This window comes from Danio rerio, chromosome 4 (assembly GCF_052040795.2).
Source record: "Danio rerio strain M-AB ecotype USA chromosome 4, GRCz13ab, whole genome shotgun sequence".
Classification (NCBI taxonomy): domain Eukaryota; kingdom Metazoa; phylum Chordata; class Actinopteri; order Cypriniformes; family Danionidae; genus Danio; species Danio rerio.
The window spans coordinates 44,604,972-44,627,417 of NC_141024.2; the positions used below are offsets into that span (position 1 = coordinate 44,604,972).

Consider the following 22,446-nt stretch of genomic DNA (forward strand, 5'->3'; position numbering starts at 1 on the left):
ATGGTTAATTTTTACAGTTAATACACATTTAAAACATTAAAAGATATAAATCTAATAGTTTTCTACTGTTATTAATATAACAACTTACATCTCTGCATTCCCTTGCGAACACTGAATCACCATAGCAATGGTAAACACAAGCTAACAGACAGAGATTTGTTATTGTTTGTAAAGCTGATCTGCTGCTATAGTCTAAGGCACGATGATGTTCTTCTAAAGCACTATTCCCTTGAATGCTGTATAATACTCTATTATGAATTATTTATATAAATACATAATTTTAATATATAATATTTAATCGAGTATTCTGCCAATGTTTTTTTTTTCATATTTATAAGGGTGTTTCTATTGGCTCTATTGCTGTGTACTACCCACTAGTAACCTGGGTTACAATTGACTATATATAAATCAGTTGACATTATTAAGGCATTTATTGGGTACAATTGCTACTTTTTTACTGTCATTCATTGTGTTTTGGTCATTATCAATGCACTGTCACTTTAATTGAGCGTGAGCAGCGCGTCAAAAATAGACCCGGCGTCGAAACTATCGCTGCACTGCTGCTTCAGCGATGCTCACGCCTCGCTCTGACGCGCTGCTACTGTGTGCATTGTGAAAGCTCTAATCTGTTAACATGGACGCCGAAAAAATACGCTCTGCTCACGCGCTGCTGGCGCTTGCGGTGTGAAACAGCCGTTAGTCTTAACACTAAAAGAAAAAACCTCTGGATACGATACTTCCAAATGCAGTTTCATCTAAGACAGTGCGGGTGAAGCAAAATTTACTATGCTTTCTACTCAGTTACTTTGCACATGCATAAAGAGGCTCTTGTATGACAAATCCAAAATGCGTGATCTTAACAATAGATGGCAGTCACTTTTGCCCTAAACCACAGGTTGCCTTCGAGTCATTCCTCAAGTCCACTCGGCCCTACACTGTTTTATAATCTTCCTTATTTAAAACAGCTCAATTAAGTCATCGGCTTTATTGTAGAGTACCCCTAGTATCTGAGCCTGCACTGCGCAATGAAAGAAAAAAGCAAAACGGGATGGACAGATGCCTGAAATGTTGGAAACGCACCACACCTTAAGTCAGTGAAGAAAAAGGGCAAAGCTTGCAACTCTTGTGGGACTCGAACCCAAAACCTTTAAATGACTCGGCTCACAGCCAAGAAGTCCAATGCGCTTTCCATTATCTTAGATTAAATGATTTCCATTTTCCGAGCTGAAAGTGGGTTTGGATGTAATGTAACTGGAGGTTCCAAAAAACACTTAACACATGATAAAGGGTAGATTAAATAAAAAAAATTTATGCATTTTTTGCTTTGATCTTGAACAGAGGCCAGGTTACCGGTCAAGTTTGAGACATGATCATCCAGACTCTAAAAGACCACATCCATCTGGTCAGCATTTTCTGCATCCTGACATGCTGTTTTTTGTTGTGTATTTTTTTCTTCTTCGATTTTTGTTATCGGGCAAATGTCTCTTACAATTAATTTTTGTGGTGCTGTGGCTTAGCTGGTCAAAGTGCCTGTCGTGTAAACAGGAGATCCTGGGCTCAAATCCCAGCAGCGCCTTAGCTCAGGTTGGTGCGTGTGCTTTTTTCATAGAGCTTAATGAAATAAATTATAAAACTGTATAGCTTTGAGGCATAATGGATAGTGCGACAAATTGAATTACATTTGAGAGCTCATCTGATTCACAACTAGTTTACTGCACACCCATGTTTTTTAGTTGTTTATCTCCCTCTCCATAATCTCCATTCCTCAAACCTATTGAGGATTTTTTTCCTGCCTGTAGATGAAAAGTGTATGACCGAAATCCAAACACACCTATACCCCTTCTCCAAGCTATAGCAGTTGATGCTTTTCATGGCTGGATTTGTCATGCAAGGTTACATTTCCCCCACTGCTTGGCCACACCAAAACAGAAAAGAGAATGCAGTATAGCTGTTTTTTTATTTATTTATTTATGTATTTTCTGTAACTGTATTTAGTAAACACTTCTGTTGATGGTATATGTAGACCACATTTTCTGCAACTTTGTGTTGGTTGGGATCAACACTTTGTACGCTGTTTTTGTGGGGAAAATACAGTAAAATATATTCGGTATTTGTTTGTTTTGTATAAAAACAATTTTCAGAAAAATTTTACAATGCACTTCTGTAGGTCTATGTACTGTCTGTAGTAAGTGTAACACTGAACTGAAAAAGGCTAACAGAAAGTCATTATGATGAATAGAGAAGAAGTCGTCATAGTGTTTTACATTAAGCACATTAGTGTTTAACTTATCTTATGAATGTCTGTTAATGTGATGGCTTGTGTGTGTCATTTGAAAACAAAATACCATTTTGAGAAGAAATCACATTGTTTTGAACGTATAGTTTCATTTTGCAGAAGAATTGAAGAGTTTTGCCCAATGTGTGTGTGTTTTGGGATTTGTGTGTAGAGTTCTGACAATATGAAACATGCTTTCAGAAATTGTGTGTAAACAACTGGAAAAAACTGTAAACAAACTCTTTGGTTGTCATTTTAAGACCTCCAGGAACAGGTTTGGTGACCCCTGGCTTAAAAGCATAGTTCACTCAGAAAGCAACTTTACAGGGCAACACTATCTGCTGACGAACTGGCATTCTTAGAAAAAAAGGCCTCTTACAAAACACCCTTACAAAAAACGGCCTTACAAAACAGCAGACAACTGTAAGGGCTCAACCGAAATTTGAATCTGGGATTTATCATGGCATGAACGAGAATCATACTCCTAGAGAACCATGCCACTATGCAAAGGAATGTTTTATGTGCCGACAATATCTGCTGACAAACTGGAATTCTTCGAAAAACGTTTTTTATGAAAGCCATATTGCCCTGTTAAACAACAGAGAAACTGCAAGGACTCATCCGGGATTTGAACCCGGGACCTCTCATACCCAAAGTGAGAATCATACCCCTAGACCAACTAGCCATAAAAGCTTGCATATTTCACAAGACATCAGAAGCAACAGATGGTCAGAAGTCCTTATCTAACAAACATTGAAGCAGGGCTTTTGCTTCTTTTGAACCCGGAACTTCTGCAATGGTTCGTCCAGGCTTTGAAAACGGGACCTCTCTCACCTTATGCGAGAATCAAGCCCGTAGACCAACGAGCAACTGCAAAACAGCCACTTTACATGGCAACACTATCTGCTGACAAACCGGCATTCTCAGAAAAAAGGCCTCTGTGTAAGCCACAACGCCCATACAAAACAAAAGACAACTGTAAGGGTTCAACTGAAATTGGAACCCAGGATTTCTCATGGCATGAACGAGAATCATACTCCTAGACCAGCAAGCCACTATGCAAGAAATATTTTATGTGGCGACACTATCTGCTGACAAATTGGAATTCTTTGAAAGACGTTTTTACGAAAGACATAATGCCCTGTAAAACACAGTACACTTGCAAGGGCTCATCCGGTAATTGAACCCGGGTCCTCTCTCAACCGAAGCAAGAATCATACCCATAGACCAATGAGCCACTAAATTGAGACAATTTCACAAGACGTCAGATAGTCAGAAATCTTTCTCTAACGAATCAAGGGCACCCTAAGTGAGAGTCATACCCCTAGACCGCCGAGCCACTGCAAAACAGCAACTTTATATGGCAACACTATCTGCTGACAAACTGGCATTCTCAGAAAAAAAGGCCTCTGTGTAAGCCACAACGACCTTACAAAACAGCAGACAGCTGTAAGGGCTCAACCGAAATTTGAATCTGGGATTTCTCATTGCATGAACGAAAATCATACGCCTAGACCAGCAAGCCACTATGCAAAGGAATGTTTTAGGTGGCGACACTATCTGCTGACAAACTGGAATTCTTCGAAAGACATTTTAATGAAAGACATAGTGCCCTGTAAAACACATGACACCTGCAAGGGCTCGTCCGAGTGTGAGAGGCATACTCCTAGACAACCAAACCACTATAGAAAGGAATGTTTTATGTGCCGACACTATCTGCTGACAAACTGGAATTCTTCGAAAATTGTTTTTTTATGAAAGCCATAAAGCCCTGTAAAACAACAGAACAATTGCAAGGGCTCGTCCGGGATTTGAACCCGGGATCTCTCGCACCCTAAGCGAGAATCATACCCCTAGACCAACGAGCCACAAAAGCTTGATTATTTCACAAGACATCAGAAGCAACAGATGGTCAGAAGTCCTTATCTTACAAACATTGAAGCAGGGCTTTTGCTTCGTTTGAACCCGGAACTTCTGCAATGGTTCGTCCAGGCTTTGAAAACGGGACCTCTCTCACCTTATGCGAGAATCAAGCCCGTAGACCAACGAGCAACTGCAAAACAGCCACTTTACATGGCAACACTATCTGCTGACAAACCGGCATTCTCAGAAAAAAGGCCTCTGTGTAAGCCACAACGCCCATACAAAACAAAAGACAACTGTAAGGGTTCAACTGAAATTGGAACCTAGGATTTCTCATGGCATGAACGAGAATCATACTCCTAGACCAGCAAGCCACTATGCAAGAAATATTTTATGTGGCGACACTATCTGCTGACAAACTGGAATTCTTCGAAAGACATTTTAATGAAAGACATAGTGCCCTGTAAAACACATGACACCTGCAAGGGCTCGTCCGGGATTTGAACCCGGGACCTCTCACACCCGAAGCAAGAATCATACCCCTAGACCAACGAGCCACTAAATTGAAGGTATTTCACATGGCCTCAGAAGCATCAGATAGTCAGAAAACTTTCTCTAACAAATCAAGGGCACCCTAAGCGAGAATCATACCCCTAGACCAACGAGCCACTGCAAAACAGTAACTTTATATGGCAACACTATCTGCTGACAAACTGGCATCCTCAAAAAAAAGGCCTCTGTGTAAGCCACAATGCCCTTACAACACAGCAGACAACTGTAAGGGCTCAACCGAAATTTGAATCTGGGATTTCTCACGGCATGAACGAAAAGCATACTCCTAGACAACCAAACCACTATGGAAAGGAATGTTTTATGTGCCGACACTATCTGCTGACAAACTGGAATTCTTCGAAAATTGTTTTTTTATGAAAGCCATAATGCCCAGTAAAACAACAGAATAAAAGCAAGGGCTCGTCCGGGATTTGAACCCGGGACCTCTCGCACCCTAAGCGAGAATCATACCCCTAGACCAACGAGCCACAAAAGCTTGAATATTTCACAAGACATCAGAAGAAACAGATGGTCAGAAATCCTTATCTTACAAACATTGAAGCAGGGCTTTTGCTTCATTTGGACCCGGGACTTCTGCAATGGTTCGTCCAGGCTTTGAAAACAGGACCTCTCGCACCTTATGCGAGAATCAAGCCCGTAGACCAACGAGCAACTGCAAAACAGCCACTTTACATGGCAACACTATCTGCTGACAAACTGGCATTCTCAGAAAAAAGGCCTCTGTGTAAGCCACAACGCCCTTACAAAACAAAAGACAACTGTAAGGGTTCAACTGAAATTTGAACCTAGGATTTCTCATGGCATGAACGAGAATCATACTCCTAGACCAGCAAGCCACTATGCAAGAAATATTTTATGTGGCGACACTATCTGCTGACAAATTGGAATTCTTTGAAAGACGTTTTTACGAAAGACATAATGCCCTGTAAAACACAGTACACCTACAAGGGCTCATCCGTGTATTGAACCCGGGTCCTCTCGCAACCGAAGCGAGAATCATACCCATAGACCAATGAGCCACTAAATCGAGACAACTTCACAAGGCGTCAGATAGTCAGAAATCTTTCTCTAACGAATCAAGGGCACCTTAAGTTAGAGTCATACCCCTAGACCACCGAGCCACTGCAAAACAGCAACTTTATATGGCAACACTATCTGCTGACAAACTGGCATTCTCAGAAAAAAGGCCTCTGTGTAAGCCACAACGACCTTACAAAACAGCAGACAACTGTAAGGGCTCAACCGAAATTTGAATCTGGGATTTCTCATTGCATGAACGAAAATCATACGCCTAGACCAGCAAGCCACTATGCAAAGGAATGTTTTAGGTGGCGACACTATCTGCTGACAAACTGGAATTCTTCGAAAGACATTTTAATGAAAGACATAGTGCCCTGTAAAACACATGACACCTGCAAGGGCTCGTCTGGGATTTGAAGCCGGGACCTCTCACACCCGAAGCAAGAATCATACCCCTAGACCAACGAGCCACTAAATTGACAGAATTTCACATGGCCTTAAAAGCATCAGATAGTCAGAAAACTTTCTCTAATGAATCAAGGGCACCCTAAGCGAGAATCATACCCCTTGACCAACGAGCCACTGCAAAACAGTAACTTTATATGGCAACACTATCTGCTGACGAACTGGCATTCTCAGAAAAAAGGCCTCTGTGTAAGCCACAATGCCCTTACAAAACAGCAGAAAACTGTAAGGGCTCAACCGAAATTTGAATCTGGGATTTCTCATGGCATGAACGAGAATCATACTCCTAGACAACCAAGCCACTAAGCAAAGAAATGTTTTATGTGCCGACACTATCTGCTGACAACCTGGAATTCTTCGAAAAACGTTTTTTATGAAAGCCATAAAGCCCTGTAAAACAACAGAATAAATGCAAGGGCTCGTCCGGGATTTGAACCCGGGACCTCTCGCACCCTAAGCGAGAATCATACCCCTAGACCAACGAGCCACAAAAGCTTGATTATTTCACAAGACATCAGAAGCAACAGATGGTCAGAAGTCCTTATCTTACAAACATTGAAGCAGGGCTTTTGCTTCGTTTGAACCCGGAACTTCTGCAATGGTTCGTCCAGGCTTTGAAAACGGGACCTCTCTCACCTTATGCGAGAATCAAGCCCGTAGACCAACGAGCAACTGCAAAACAGCCACTTTACATGGCAACACTATCTGCTGACAAACCGGCATTCTCAGAAAAAAGGCCTCTGTGTAAGCCACAACGCCCATACAAAACAAAAGACAACTGTAAGGGTTCAACTGAAATTGGAACCTAGGATTTCTCATGGCATGAACGAGAATCATACTCCTAGACCAGCAAGCCACTATGCAAGAAATATTTTATGTGGCGACACTATCTGCTGACAAACTGGAATTCTTCGAAAGACATTTTAATGAAAGACATAGTGCCCTGTAAAACACATGACACCTGCAAGGGCTCGTCCGGGATTTGAACCCGGGACCTCTCACACCCGAAGAAAGAATCATACCCCTAGACCAACGAGCCACTAAATTGAAGGTATTTCACATGGCCTCAGAAGCATCAGATAGTCAGAAAACTTTCTCTAACAAATCAAGGGCACCCTAAGCGAGAATCATACCCCTAGACCAACGAGCCACTGCAAAACAGTAACTTTATATGGCAACACTATCTGCTGACAAACTGGCATCCTCAAAAAAAAAGGCCTCTGTGTAAGCCACAATGCCCTTACAAAACAGCAGACAACTGTAAGGGCTCAACCGAAATTTGAATCTGGGATTTCTCACGGCATGAACGAAAAGCATACTCCTAGACAACCAAACCACTATGGAAAGGAATGTTTTATGTGCCGACACTATCTGCTGACAAACTGGAATTCTTCGAAAATTGTTTTTTTATGAAAGCCATAATGCCCAGTAAAACAACAGAATAAAAGCAAGGGCTCGTCCGGGATTTGAACCCGGGACCTTTCGCACCCTAAACGAGAATCATACCCCTAGATCAACGAGCCACAAAAGCTTGAATATTTCACAAGACATCAGAATAAACAGATGGTCAGAAATCCTTATCTTACAAACATTGAAGCAGGGCTTTTGCTTCATTTGGACCCGGGACTTCTGCAATGGTTCGTCCAGGCTTTGAAAACAGGACCTCTCGCACCTTATGCGAGAATCAAGCCCGTAGACCAACGAGCAACTGCAAAACAGCCACTTTACATGGCAACACTATCTGCTGACAAACTGGCATTCTCAGAAAAAAGGCCTCTGTGTAAGCCACAACGCCCTTACAAAACAAAAGACAACTGTAAGGGTTCAACTGAAATTTGAACCTAGGATTTCTCATGGCATGAACGAGAATCATACTCCTAAGACCAGCAACCCACTATGCAAGAAATATTTTATGTGGCGACACTATCTGCTGACAAATTGGAATTCTTTGAAAGACGTTTTTACGAAAGACATAATGCCCTGTAAAACACAGTACACCTACAAGGGCTCATCCGTGTATTGAACCCGGGTTCTCTCGCAACCAAAGCAAGAATCATACCCATAGACCAATGAGCCACTAAATCGAGACAACTTCACAAGGCGTCAGATAGTTAGAAATCTTTCTCTAACGAATCAAGGGCACCTTAAGTGAGAGTCATACCCCTAGACCACCGAGCCACTGCAAAACAGCAACTTTATATGGCAACACTATCTGCTGACAAACTGGCATTCTCAGAAAAAAGGCCTCTGTGTAAGCCACAACGACCTTACAAAACAGCAGACAACTGTAAGGGCTCAACCGAAATTTGAATCTGGGATTTCTCATTGCATGAACGAAAATCATACGCCTAGACCAGCAAGCCACTATGCAAAGGAATGTTTTAGGTGGCGACACTATCTGCTGACAAACTGGAATTCTTCGAAAGACATTTTAATGAAAGACATAGTGCCCTGTAAAACACATGACACCTGCAAGGGCTCGTCTGGGATTTGAAGCCGGGACCTCTCACACCCGAAGCAAGAATCATACCCCTAGACCAACGAGCCACTAAATTGAGAGAATTTCACATGGCCTCAGAACCATCAGATAGTCAGAAAACTTTCTCTTACGGATCAAGGGCACCCTAAGCGAGAATCATACCCCTAGACCAACAAGCCACTGCAAAACAATAACTTTATATGGCAACACTATCTGCTGACGAACTGGCATTCTCAGAAAAAAGGCCTCTGTGTAAGCCACAATGCCCTTACAAAACAGCAGACAACTGTAAGGGCTCAACCGAAATTTGAATCTGGGATTTCTCACGGCATGAACGAAAAGCATACTCCTAGACAACCAAACCACTATAGAAAGGAATGTTTTATGTGCCGACACTATCTGCTGACAAACTGGAATTCTTCGAAAATTGTTTTTTTATGAAAGCCATAAAGCCCTGTAAAACAACAGAACAATTGCAAGGGCTCGTCCGGGATTTGAACCCGGGATCTCTCGCACCCTAAGCGAGAATCATACCCCTAGACCAACGAGCCACAAAAGCTTGATTATTTCACAAGACATCAGAAGCAACAGATGGTCAGAAGTCCTTATCTTACAAACATTGAAGCAGGGCTTTTGCTTCGTTTGGACCCGGGACTTCTGCAATGGTTCGTCCAGGCTTTGAAAACAGGACCTCTCGCACCTTATGCGAGAATCAAGCCCGTAGACCAACGAGCAACTGCAAAACAGCCACTTTACATGGCAACACTATCTGCTGACAAACTGGCATTCTCAGAAAAAAGGCCTCTGTGTAAGCCACAACGCCCTTACAAAACAAAAGACAACTGTAAGGGTTCAACTGAAATTTGAACCTAGGATTTCTCATGGCATGAACGAGAATCATACTTCTAGACCAGCAAGCCACTATGCAAGAAATATTTTATGTGGCGACACTATCTGCTGACAAATTGGAATTCTTTGAAAGACGTTTTTACGAAAGACATAATGCCCTGTAAAACACAGTACACCTACAAGGGCTCATCCGTGTATTGAACCCGGGTCCTCTCGCAACCGAAGCAAGAATCATACGCATAGACCAATGAGCCACTAAATCGAGACAACTTCACAAGGCGTCAGATAGTCAGAAATCTTTCTCTAACGAATCAAGGGCACCTTAAGTGAGAGTCATACCCCTAGACCACCGAGCCACTGCAAAACAGCAACTTTATATGGCAACACTATCTGCTGACAAACTGGCATTCTCAGAAAAAAGGCCTCTGTGTAAGCCACAACGACCTTACAAAACAGCAGACAACTGTAAGGGCTCAACCGAAATTTGAATCTGGGATTTCTCATTGCATGAACGAAAATCATACGCCTAGACCAGCAAGCCACTTTGCAAAGGAATGTTTTAGGTGGCGACACTATCTGCTGACAAACTGGAATTCTTCGAAAGACATTTTAATGAAAGACATAGTGCCCTGTAAAACACATGACACCTGCAAGGGCTCGTCTGGGATTTGAAGCAGGGACCTCTCACACCCGAAGCAAGAATCATACCCCTAGACCAACGAGCCACTAAATTGAGAGAATTTCACATGGCCTTAGAAGCATCAGATAGTCAGAAAACTTTCTCTAATGAATCAAGGGCACCCTAAGCGAGAATCATACCCCTAGACCAACGAGCCACTGCAAAACAGTAACTTTATATGGCAACACTATCTGCTGACGAACTGGGATTCTCAGAAAAAAGGCCTCTGTGTAAGCCACAACGCCCTTACAAAACAGCAGAAAACTGTAAGGGCTCAACTGAAATTTGAATCTGGGATTTCTCATGGCATGAACGAGAATCATACTCCTAGACAACCAAGCCACTAAGCAAAGAAATGTTTTATGTGCCGACACTATCTGCTGACAACCTGGAATTCTTCGAAAAACGTTTTTTATGAAAGCCATAAAGCCCTGTAAAACAAAAGAATAAATGCAAGGGCTCGTCCGGGATTTGAACCCGGGACCTCTCGCACCCTAAGCGAGAATCATACCCCTAGACCAACAAGCCACAAAAGCTTGATTATTTCACAAGACATCAGAAGCAACAGATGGTCAGAAGTCCTTATCTTACAAACATTGATGAAGGGCTTTTGCTTCATTTGGACCCGGGACTTCTGCAATGGTTCGTCCAGGCTTTGAAAGCGGGACCTCTCGCACCTTATGCGAGAATCAAGCCCGTAGACCAACGAGCAACTGCAAAACAGCCACTTTACATGGCAACACTATCTGCTGACAAACCGGCATTCTCACAAAAAAGGCCTCTGTGTAAGCCACAACGCCCATACAAAACAAAAGACAACTGTAAGGGTTCAACTGAAATTTGAACCTAGGATTTCTCATGGCATGAACGAGAATCATACTCCTAGACCAGCAAGCCACTATGCAAGAAATATTTTATGTGGCGACACTATCTGCTGACAAATTGGAATTCTTTGAAAGACGTTTTTACGAAAGACATAATGCCCTGTAAAACACAGTACACCTACAAGGGCTCATCCGTGTATTGAACCTGGGTCCTCTCACAACCGAAGCGAGAATTATACCCATAGACCAATGAGCCACTAAATCGAGACAACTTCACAAGGCGTCAGATAGTCAGAAATCTTTCTCTAACGAATCAAGGGCAACTTAAGTGAGAGTCATACCCCTAGACCACCGAGCCACTGCAAAACAGCAACTTTATATGGCAACACTATCTGCTGACAAACTGGCATTCTCAGAAAAAAGGCCTCTGTGTAAGCCACAACGACCTTACAAAACAGCAGACAACTGTAAGGGCTCAACCGAAATTTGAATCTGGGATTTCTCATTGCATGAACGAAAATCATACGCCTAGACCAGCAAGCCACTATGCAAAGGAATGTTTTAGGTGGCGACACTATCTGCTGACAAACTGAAATTCTTCGAAAGACATTTTAATGAAAGACATAGTGCCCTGTAAAACACATGACACCTGCAAGGGCTCGTCCGGGATTTGAACCCGGGACCTCTCACACCCGAAGTGAGAATCATACCCCTAGACCAACGAGCCACTGCAAAACAATAACTTTATATGGCAACACTATCTGCTGACGAACTGGCATTCTCAGAAAAAAGGCCTCTGTGTAAGCCACAATGCCCTTACAAAACAGCAGACAACTGTAAGGGCTCAACCGAAATTTGAATCTGGGATTTCTCACGGCATGAACGAAAAGCATACTCCTAGACAACCAAACCACTATGCAAAGGAATGTTTTATGTGCCGACGCTATCTGCTGACAAACTGGAATTCTTCGAAAATTGTTTTTTTATGAAAGCCATAAAGCCCAGTAAAACAACATATCAATTGCAAGGGCTCGTCCGGGATTTGAACCCGGGACCTCCCGCACCCTTAGCGAGAATCATACCCCTAGACCAACGAGCCACAAAAGCTTGAATATTTCACAAGACATCAGAAGCAACAGATGGTCAGAAATCCTTATCTTACAAACATTGAAGCAGGGCTTTTGCTTCATTTGGACCCGGGACTTCTGCAATGGTTCGTCCAGGCTTTGAAAACAGGACCTCTCGCACCTTATGCGAGAATCAAGCCCGTAGACCAACGAGCAACTGCAAAACAGCCACTTTACATGGCAACACTATCTGCTGACAAACTGGCATTCTCAGAAAAAAGACCCTTGTGTAAGCCACAACGCCCTTACAAAACAAAAGACAACTGTAAGGGTTCAACTGAAATTTGAACCTAGGATTTCTCATGGCATGAACGAGAATCATACTCCTAGACCAGCAAGCCACTATGAAAGAAATATTTTATGTGGCGACACTATCTGCTGACAAATTGGAATTCTTTGAAAGACGTTTTTACGAAAGACATAATGCCCTGTAAAACACAGTACACCTACAAGGGCTCATCCGTGTATTGAACCCGGGTCCTCTCGCAACCGAAGCGAGAATCATACCCATAGACCAATGAGCCACTAAAGCGAGACAACTTCACAAGGCGTCAGATAGTCAGAAATCTTTCTCTAACGAATCAAGGGCACCTTAAGTGAGAGTCATACCCCTAGACCACCGAGCCACTGCAAAACAGCAACTTTATATGGCAACACTATCTGCTGACAAACTGGCATTCTCAGAAAAAAGGCCTCTGTGTAAGCCACAACGACCTTACAAAACAGCAGACAACTGTAAGGGCTTAACCGAAATTTGAATCTGGGAATTCTCATTGCATGAACGAAAATCATACGCCTAGACCAGCAAGCCACTTTGCAAAGGAATGTTTTAGGTGGCAACACTATCTGCTGACAAACTGGAATTCTTCGAAAGACATTTTAATTAAAGACATAGTGCCCTGTAAAACACATGACACCTGCAAGGGCTCGTCTGGGATTTGAAGCCGGGACCTCTCACACCCGAAGCAAGAATCATACCCCTAGACCAACGAGCCACTAAATTGAGAGAATTTCACATGGCCTTAGAAGCATCAGATAGTCAGAAAACTTTCTCTAATGAATCAAGGGCACCCTAAGCGAGAATCATACCCCTTGACCAACGAGCCACTGCAAAACAGTAACTTTATATGGCAACACTATCTGCTGACGAACTGGCATTCTCAGAAAAAAGGCCTCTGTGTAAGCCACAACGCCCTTACAAAATAGCAGAAAACTGTAAGGGCTCAACCGAAATTTGAATCTGGGATTTCTCATTGCATGAACGAAAATCATACGCCTAGACCAGCAAGCCACTATGCAAAGGAATGTTTTAGGTGGCGACACTATCTGCTGACAAACTGGAATTCTTCGAAAGACATTTTAATGAAAGACATAGTGCCCTGTAAAACACATGACACCTGCAAGGGCTCGTCTGGGATTTGAAGCCGGGACCTCTCACACCCGAAGCAAGAATCATACCCCTAGACCAACGAGCCACTAAATTGACAGAATTTCACATGGCCTTAAAAGCATCAGATAGTCAGAAAACTTTCTCTAATGACTCAAGGGCACCCTAAGCGAGAATCATACCCCTTGACCAACGAGCCACTGCAAAACAGTAACTTTATATGGCAACACTATCTGCTGACGAACTGGCATTCTCAGAAAAAAAGGCCTCTGTGTAAGCCACAACGCCCTTACAAAACAGCAGAAAACTGTAAGGGCTCAACCGAAATTTGAATCTGGGATTTCTCATGGCATGAACGAGAATCATACTCCTAGACAACCAAGCCACTAAGCAAAGAAATGTTTTATGTGCCGACACTATCTGCTGACAACCTGGAATTCTTCGAAAAACGTTTTTTATGAAAGCCATAAAGCCCTGTAAAACAAAAGAATAAATGCAAGGGCTCGTCCGGGATGTGAACCCGGGACCTCTCGCACCCTAAGCGAGAATTATACCCCTAGACCAACGAGCCACAAAAGCTTGATTATTTCACAAGACATCAGAAGGAACAGATGGTCAGAAGTCCTTATCTTACAAACATTGAAGAAGGGCTTTTGCTTCATTTGGACCCGGGACTTCTGCAATGGTTCGTCCAGGCTTTGAAAACGGGACCTCTCGCACCTTATGCGAGAATCAAGCCCGTAGACCAACGAGCAACTGCAAAACAGCCACTTTACATGGCAACACTATCTGCTGACAAACCGGCATTCTCAGAAAAAAGGCCTCTGTGTAAGCCACAACGCCCATACAAAACAAAAGACAACTGTAAGGGTTCAACTGAAATTGGAACCTAGGATTTCTCATGGCATGAACGAGAATCATACTCCTAGACCAGCAAGCCACTATGCAAGAAATATTTTATGTGGCAACACTATCTGCTGACAAATTGGAATTCTTTGAAAGACGTTTTTATGAAAGACATAATGCCCTGTAAAACACAGTACACCTACAAGGGCTCATCCGTGTATTGAACCTGGGTCCTCTCACAACCGAAGCGAGAATTATACCCATAGACCAATGAGCCACTAAATCGAGACAACTTCACAAGGCGTCAGATAGTCAGAAATCTTTCTCTAACGAATCAAGGGCACCTTAAGTGAGAGTCATACCCCTAAACCACCGAGCCACTGCAAAACAGCAACTTTATATGGCAACACTATCTGCTGACAAACTGGCATTCTCAGAAAAAAGGCCTCTGTGTAAGCCACAACGACCTTACAAAACAGCAGACAACTGTAAGGGCTCAACCGAAATTTGAATCTGGGATTTCTCATTGCATGAACGAAAATCATACGCCTAGACCAGCAAGCCACTATGCAAAGGAATGTTTTATGTGGCGACACTCTGCTGACAAACTGGAATTCTTCGAAAGGGATTTTAATGAAAGACATAGTGCCCTGTAAAACACAGGACACCTGCAAGGGTTCGTCCGGGATTTGAACCCGGGACCTCTCACACCCGAAGCAAGAATCATACCCCTAGACCAACGAGCCACTAAATTGAGAGAATTTCACATGGCCTCAGAAGCATCAGATAGTCAGAAAACTTTCTCTTACGAATCAAGGGCACCCTAAGCGAGAATCATACCCCTAAACCAACGAGCCACTGCAAAGCAATAATTTATATGGCAACACTATCTGCTGACGAACTGGCATTCTCAGATAAAAGGCCTCTGTGTAAGCCACAATGCCCTTACAAAACAGCAGACAACTGTAAGGGCTCAACCGAAATTTGAATCTGGGAACTGGAATTCTGGAATTCTGGAAACTGGAATTCTTTGAAAATAGTTTTTTTATGAAAGCCATAAAGCCCTGTAAAACAACAGAACAAATGCAAGGGCTCGTCCGGGATTTGAACCCAGGACCTCTCGCACCCTAAGCGAGAATCATACCCCTAGACCAACGAGCCACAAAAGCTTGATTATTTCACAAGACATCAGAAGCAACAGATGGTCAGAAGTCCTTATCTTACAAACATTGAAGAAGGGCTTTTGCTTCATTTGGACCAGGGACTTCTGCAATGGTTCGTCCAGGCTTTGAAAACGGGACCTCTCGCACCTTATGCGAGAATCAAGCCCGTAGACCAACGAGCAACTGCAAAACAGCCACTTTACATGGCAACACTATCTGCTGACAAACCGGCATTCTCAGAAAAAAGGCCTCTGTGTAAGCCACAACGCCCATACAAAACAAAAGACAACTGTAAGGGTTCAACTGAAATTGGAACCTAGGATTTCTCATGGCATGAACGAGAATCATACTCCTAGACCAGCAAGCCACTATGCAAGAAATATTTTATGTGGCGACACTATCTGCTGACAAATTGGAATTCTTTGAAAGACGTTTTTACGAAAGACATAATGCCCTGTAAAACACAGTACACTTGCAAGGGCTAGAGTGACGTCACTGACGTCACTGTCTCCGTTCGGTCGCCTACTGCGTTTTCTTGAAGTTTGGACTCGCTATTTACTCGCAATTTAAATCTTAATCATAAAATTCTTCCTCATTCGCTAACTATTTTTCTCTCCTACTTAGGGTGAACAAACCCTTAATACATTTATACAAACAAAACTGCTTTAAAACGGTCTGTCCCTCGAGCATCTGCCTGTTGTTTGTAGATTTAGCCTGCTAGCGCCGCTGGTCAGCTAAAGCTACCAACCTCTTTTACCATACACTTTTGACATACTGGCTTTGCTCTTTACCCCGTAAAATGTCGCTTGCGTCTCTGTCCTTGTGTGGAGGAGAAGCATCGATGGAGGCGTTGGAGCTGGAGCTGGAAGAAGTGGAGTCCCAGATCCGGGCACATCTGATGAGGTGGACACGGCTGCAGGAACAACTGCTTGTTGTGCCTAACGCTAAGGCCGCCTCATCATCTAAGGTACGTGGAAATTACAACCACATCATTCCCTCTACCTCAACCCGCATCCTTCTCTGTCCAGGCCCAGCGCACCCGGGGCGCGGCTCGGCCAGGCGTCGTTCACGCCGACACCCGGCTACCACGGCGCCTGGGTGCAGCCGCGTAAGGTGCTTGCCAGATCCTGGGGCAGAACGTCTCCTCCTCACGTTTTCGAGATCTCCACCGAGAACCGCTTCTCCCCTCTCCGCGAGTCGGATCCCGATGTGGCCATCATCGGTGACTCGATTGTTCGTCACGTCCGTGCCGCCTCCTCAAAAGGTAATAAAGTACGTACTTTCTGCTTTCCTGGTGCCCGTGTGAGAAATATTTCTACACAGATTCCAACCATCCTGGGTGCTGCCGAGAGCCCTGGTGCCGTTGTCCTCCACATTGGGACAAACAATACCGGGCTCAGGCAGTCGGAGATCCTGAAGAAGGACTTCAGGAGCCTGATCGAGGCGGTTCGACGCACCTCGCCCGCCACGCAGATCATCGTTTCAGGGCTGCTTCCTACCTACCGCCGAGGAAATGAAAGGTTCAGTAGACTTTTAGCTCTGAATGAATGGCTAATAACATGGTGTAAAGAACAGAAATTGCTCTTTGCTAATAACTGGAATCTTTTCTGGGAGCGTCCTAGGCTCTTCCGTGCTGACGGCCTGCACCCCAGTCGAGCCGGAGCTGAACTCCTGTCGGACAACATCTCCAGATTACTTCGCACCATCTGACTAGCAGGTAAAAATTCACAAAATTCACATTATAGCCACCTAGACTCTTGTTCGTCCCACTTAAACATCAGTAACGCATATCTTGCAAATCCTATAGAGACTGTGTCTCTTCCTCGTATTATTAGATTAAGAAATAAACGTACTGTGTGCTCCAGAAAAAATCTATTAAGAATCAAACCAGAAAAACCAGTAGAAAGTGAAAATACAAATTTCGTAAGGCTTGGTCTCCTAAACATCAGGGGCCTCATGTACGAATACTTGCGTGGAAATATTACTAAAACATTGCGTACGCACAAAGCTGTAAATGTGCGTATGCAGAAAAATATTCAGATGTATGAAACACTGCGTACGCCGAATCTCACGCATATTCTTTTGTACATCTGAATGAACGTGAAACTGAGCGCAACATGCACGAGCACAAAACCCCTCCCTGCCTCCTCCCCCGAATGAATATGTTAATGACTATGCTAATGGCAAAACCCAACGAAAAAGCAATGGCAAAATCAAGCAAAAAGAGAAACTTTGAACAGAATGTGAATTGGAGGTGCTGCTTTCGGAGGTAGACCGGAGAAAAGCGGTGTTATTTGCAAGTTTGTTCTCCGGAATTAACAACAAAAGAAAAAAATAGAGTGGGAGAGTTTAGCTGATGCGGTCAACACAGTTGGGTCTGAACATCGCACTGAGTGCGTTAAAAAAAAAGAAATAGTGTGGTTTATATCTGTAAAATGTTGCAGGACGTTCAACAGTCTCAGTGGTGCTACTCGTAAGACGCATGTGATCATGAATTGATACATTTGAGCATGAACTTGGCTCGAATCCAGCGTCTGATGAACTCTTTCTTGTTTTTTCCCCCACTACATATCAGATTTTGCCAACTATTTATCGCGAGAAAGACAAGTAGGAATCATCAATAAGTTCATATCAATAAGCATCATATTTTATTTGCACATTTATTGAATGGAAATGTTTCTGATTCATGCATGCAAATTTATCTTCAGATAGTGTCTTTATAGCAATGTGCGTGTGGTAGATAGCTCAGATTACATTGGGAAAACAGACGACTGCTGCAAATTGTGCTTTAATGTTTAGCTGGTCAAATGTATGGTATGGAAACCTTATATACCTGCTGAACCCGTCTCATACAGCTGCCATTGCAAGGCTCAGCCACTTTGTAAAGAGGAATTTAACACAACTGCCTCTAGGAGTCGCCAATGGAAATAAAACAGACACGCACAAAAAATGTGCGTACGCCTGCCAGAAAGCTGCCGTGAAGCTGTGCACATTCCCACGTTCAGTTCATTGTTAGTAAATCCAAACGTGAGCGATTCTGAGCGTGAAACCTGGCGTACGCAAAGTTTTTGTGCGTACGCAGCGTTGATACATGAGGCCCCTGGTCACTTGCACCTAAAGCACTTATCATTAATGAAATAATAACAGAAAACAATCTTAATGCACTCTGTCTCACTGAAACCTGGCTGAAACAAAATGACTATATTAGCTTAAATGAAGCAACTCCTCCAGGATTCTTATATAAACATGAGGCTCGTCAAACTGGTCGTGGTGGTGGAGTTGCATCAATCTTTAGTGATTTCCTTAATATTAATTAGAGAAAAGGACTTATGTTTAGCTCCTTTGAAGTATTATCGCTTAATGTTCAGCTTCCAGATACTATGCAAAAACCTATGTTATCTCTCGCTTTAATCACCATATATAGACCCCCAGGACCCTATGTCAATTTTCTAAAATAATTTTCTGATTTTATTTCTGACTTACTAGTCAAAACTGATAAAATGCTAATTGTAGGTGACTTTAACATCCACATAGGTGACACTAACGATACATTAGGGCTCGCGTTTATGGATTTAATACACTCACTTGGGATAAAGCAAAACGTTGTGGGTCCAACCCATCGCTTAAAGCATACATTAGATCTAATTCTGTCTTATGGAATCAAGGTTATTGACGTAGACATTATACCACAAAGTGATGATATTACAGATCACTACCTCTTACTATATAAGCTGTGTTTACCTGAAATCAGCAAACCCGCTCCAATACTCCGCCCTAGTAGAACTATTGTTCCGTCAACTAAAGATGAATTTATAAATAACTTACCTGATCTCTCTCTATTTCGTAATGCACCCGCAAACTCAAATGATCTTGATGTAGTAACCAGCAGTATGGATGCCATCTTTACTAGCACACTAAATACTGTGGCACCCATCAAATTAAAAAAGGCTAGAGAGATTAAAACTATACCATGGTATAATAGTCATACTCGTGCGCTCAAAACAGCAACCCGCGCCCGTACAGCAACGTAAATGGAAAAAAACTAATTTAGAGGTCTTTAGAATTGCGTACAAAAACAGTATGTCCAGCTATAGGAGGGCTCTAAAATCTGCCAGGACTGAGCACCTGCGCAAACTGATAGAAAATAATCATAACAATCCTAGATTTTTATTTAACACCATCTCTAAATTAGCAAATAATCGGTCATCCTTGGAACAAACTACTCCACCGCAAATTAGTAGTGATGACTTCATGAATTTTTTCAGTGATAAAATAGAAGGCTTTAGACGGAAAATAGGAGATGCCAAACTTTCTGCACTGGCTTATACTCCAAATCCTGTAAATATTTCATTGAATCATAATAATAACCTACACTGCTTCAAAATCATAGAACACGAAGGGTTAGTAAAAATTATAAATAGCTCTAAACCAGCTACGTGTATGCTGGACTCAATTCCAACAAAATTACTGAAAGAGCTGCTACCTGCTATAGGAGAACCTCTTCTTAACATTATCAACTCTTCTTTATCTATAGGCCATGTTCCAAACTCTTACAAGCTAGCTGTTATTAAGCCTATTATTAAGAAACCGCAACTAGACACCAACAACTTAGCTAACTATAGGCCTATTTCAAATCTTCCATTTATGTCTAAAATACTAGAAAAAGTTGTTTCCACTCAATTATGCTCTTTTCTGCAGACGAACAATATTTTTGAAGTGTTTCAGTCAGGTTTCAGGGCTCACCACAGTACAGAAACCGCCTTAGTGAAAATAACTAATGATTTACTCTTAGCTGCTGACCGAGGGTGCGTCTCGCTATTAGTTTTACTCGATCTTAGTGCGGCATTTGACACCATTGACCACAATATCCTCATAAATCGCTTAAAGTCTACAGGTGTCCAGGGACAGGCTCTACAATGGTTTATGTCATACTTAACTGACCGCTACCAGTTTGTGAATATTAATGGACAGCCTTCACAAGTCAGCCCAGTAAAGTATGGGGTGCCTCAAGGATCAGATTTAGGCCCTTTACTGTTTACAATTTACATGCTACCTCTGGGAGACATTATTAGAAGACATGGGATCAGCTTTCACTGCTATGCAGATGATACTCAATTATATATTTCAACTAAACCTGACGAGACGTCTAAACTTTCTAAACTAACTGAGTGTATCAAAGACATCAAAGACTGGATGAGCAACAATTTTTTTCTCTTAAACTCCGACAAAACAGAATTATTACTTATTGGGCCTAAATCTTGCACACAGCAGATCTCGCAACTCAATTTACAATTAGAGGGATACAAAGTTAGTTTTAGCTCTACTATAAAAGATTTGGGTGGAACTTCCGGTGACGTCATGTGGCTAGTAGTAGCTTGAAGAAATTGCTCCGTTCAAAATGGCATCATCCCTGAGAGGTAAGGGATCGCAAAAACAGGAACAACTTAAGGACAAGGGGGACAACTTGAAACAGTTGACTCTGAAACAAGCCTCGTGTTCACCGGCGGTTGCAGATGCTAGCCCGCATGACTCTGGGTCAAGAATATTGGAGGAACTCGAGAAAATGAGGAAAGATAACCAAGAGGGACAAACGCAAACTCAGCTCTCCTTAACGAGATTAGAAACGGCTTTTAAAGGACTAAAAGATGACGTGACAAATTTGGAAAAGAGAACCTCGGAGGCGGAGGACCGTATTAGCGCTAACGAGGATACTGTGAAGCGCCATGAGCAGGCCATCCGACACCTGTTGCAGCGCGACATGCACCTGACTGGGCGCTGCGAGGACATGTAGAACAGACTACGGAGAAACAACCTGAGAATTTACCGTGTGCCAGAGGGAAGTGAAGGAACAGATGTAAAACTTTTCGTACAAGAGATTCTTAAATCTGTCCTTCAACTACCTCCAGAGATGAGCATTAGCATCGAGTGAGCCCACAGAGCACTTACCGCCAGACCTAAAAACCCAGACGCTGCCCCGCAATCCCTGATTGTGAAGTTTCTGGACTACTCCGTCAAAGAGTCTATTCTAAGGAAAGCATGGGAGCAAAAAAAAAGTGATGTATAAAGAAGGACAAATATACTTGGACCACGACTTCTCACCCGAATTGCAGAAGAAAAGATCGCTTGTGCATGACGCAGTTAAGCAGCTGCGAACGAAGAACATCAGAGCCAGGTGTATTTTTCCTGCACAGCTGAGAGTGGGCCTAGAAGACGGTGAGAAAATCTTTCCGACGATGGCAGATGCTCAACCTGTACTTGAGAAGATGGGGGTGAAGGTGCGCGTGGACGAGAGGGAGCGGCTGGAAGCGGAGCTGTCCAAACGCGGATGGAGCACTGCGGGAGCGAAAGCATGGAGCGGCCCTCAAACACGTTCATACGCAGGGATTGAATCCTTTTTCACCACAAAGGAGTGAGATGTTTCTTCTTTTCTTTTTCTTTTTTCATTTAGTGTTTCTTTGCCGAGTACATCTCATGTTTGAGACTGATACGTTTTAACGCTGGACGGGGCGGGATTAAAAACGAGTGGAGTTTCATCCTTCCACGGCTTGGCGTGCAACAGACTGCCCTAAGAACCGGACGCAGCGACGCAAAACGTTTAGTTTCGTTTTCCACGGAGGACCAGTCACCATCCTCTGCCCAGGAAACATCGGGGACTGGATTTTTCAGGTTTGATAACTGACTGATCCAGTCTGGTATGTGGAAGTCTACATTGTTCTGTTCACTTTTGTTCTGTTATGTTCTTAATGTTCTTTATGTCCTGAGATTGAAAATAAGCCAATCCCTACTAATATGTAAAAAACATTTTTCGTTTTGCTCTATGAGGAATAAGTTCATAGTACAAGATGAACAATCTAATTTGTGTTAATTATAATGTTAAAGGGCTGTGTAGCCCCATT

General features: G+C 42.9%; 2 protein-coding genes, 1 long non-coding RNA gene and 8 other non-coding genes across 11 annotated transcripts in view; 1 reads left to right on the plus strand and 10 right to left on the minus strand.

Moving 5' to 3' along the window:
* LOC148681264 (uncharacterized) overlaps positions 1 to 127 on the minus strand; it is a 43,902-nt gene extending 43,775 nt beyond the window's left edge. Inside the window, exon 1 of the long non-coding RNA XR_015942852.1 lies at positions 89 to 127. This is a non-coding gene — a long non-coding RNA (uncharacterized LOC148681264). The remainder of the gene's footprint in view (positions 1 to 88) is intronic.
* The window catches only part of LOC148681160 (protein NLRC3-like), a 345,676-nt gene extending 329,169 nt beyond the window's left edge, over positions 1 to 16,507 (plus strand). Inside the window, exon 8 of the mRNA XM_088650157.1 lies at positions 16,381 to 16,507. Coding sequence (XP_088506283.1) covers positions 16,381 to 16,492 — 112 coding nt within the window. The 3' untranslated portion in view covers positions 16,493 to 16,507. The remainder of the gene's footprint in view (positions 1 to 16,380) is intronic.
* The window catches only part of LOC148681268 (uncharacterized), a 482,092-nt gene that overhangs the window by 25,585 nt on the left and 434,061 nt on the right, over positions 1 to 22,446 (minus strand). The window lies entirely within an intron of this gene.
* trnap-agg (transfer RNA proline (anticodon AGG)) lies at positions 4,072 to 4,143 on the minus strand. The gene has a single exon. It is a non-coding gene; the product is annotated as a tRNA-Pro (tRNA).
* Positions 4,624 to 4,695, minus strand: trnap-cgg (transfer RNA proline (anticodon CGG)). Its single transcript has one exon. It is a non-coding gene; the product is annotated as a tRNA-Pro (tRNA).
* On the minus strand, positions 5,107 to 5,178 carry trnap-agg (transfer RNA proline (anticodon AGG)). Its single transcript has one exon. It is a non-coding gene; the product is annotated as a tRNA-Pro (tRNA).
* On the minus strand, positions 6,612 to 6,683 carry trnap-agg (transfer RNA proline (anticodon AGG)). Its single transcript has one exon. It is a non-coding gene; the product is annotated as a tRNA-Pro (tRNA).
* Positions 9,155 to 9,226, minus strand: trnap-agg (transfer RNA proline (anticodon AGG)). The gene has a single exon. It is a non-coding gene; the product is annotated as a tRNA-Pro (tRNA).
* trnap-agg (transfer RNA proline (anticodon AGG)) lies at positions 10,660 to 10,731 on the minus strand. Its single transcript has one exon. It is a non-coding gene; the product is annotated as a tRNA-Pro (tRNA).
* Positions 11,683 to 11,754, minus strand: trnap-cgg (transfer RNA proline (anticodon CGG)). The gene has a single exon. It is a non-coding gene; the product is annotated as a tRNA-Pro (tRNA).
* trnap-agg (transfer RNA proline (anticodon AGG)) lies at positions 15,477 to 15,548 on the minus strand. Its single transcript has one exon. It is a non-coding gene; the product is annotated as a tRNA-Pro (tRNA).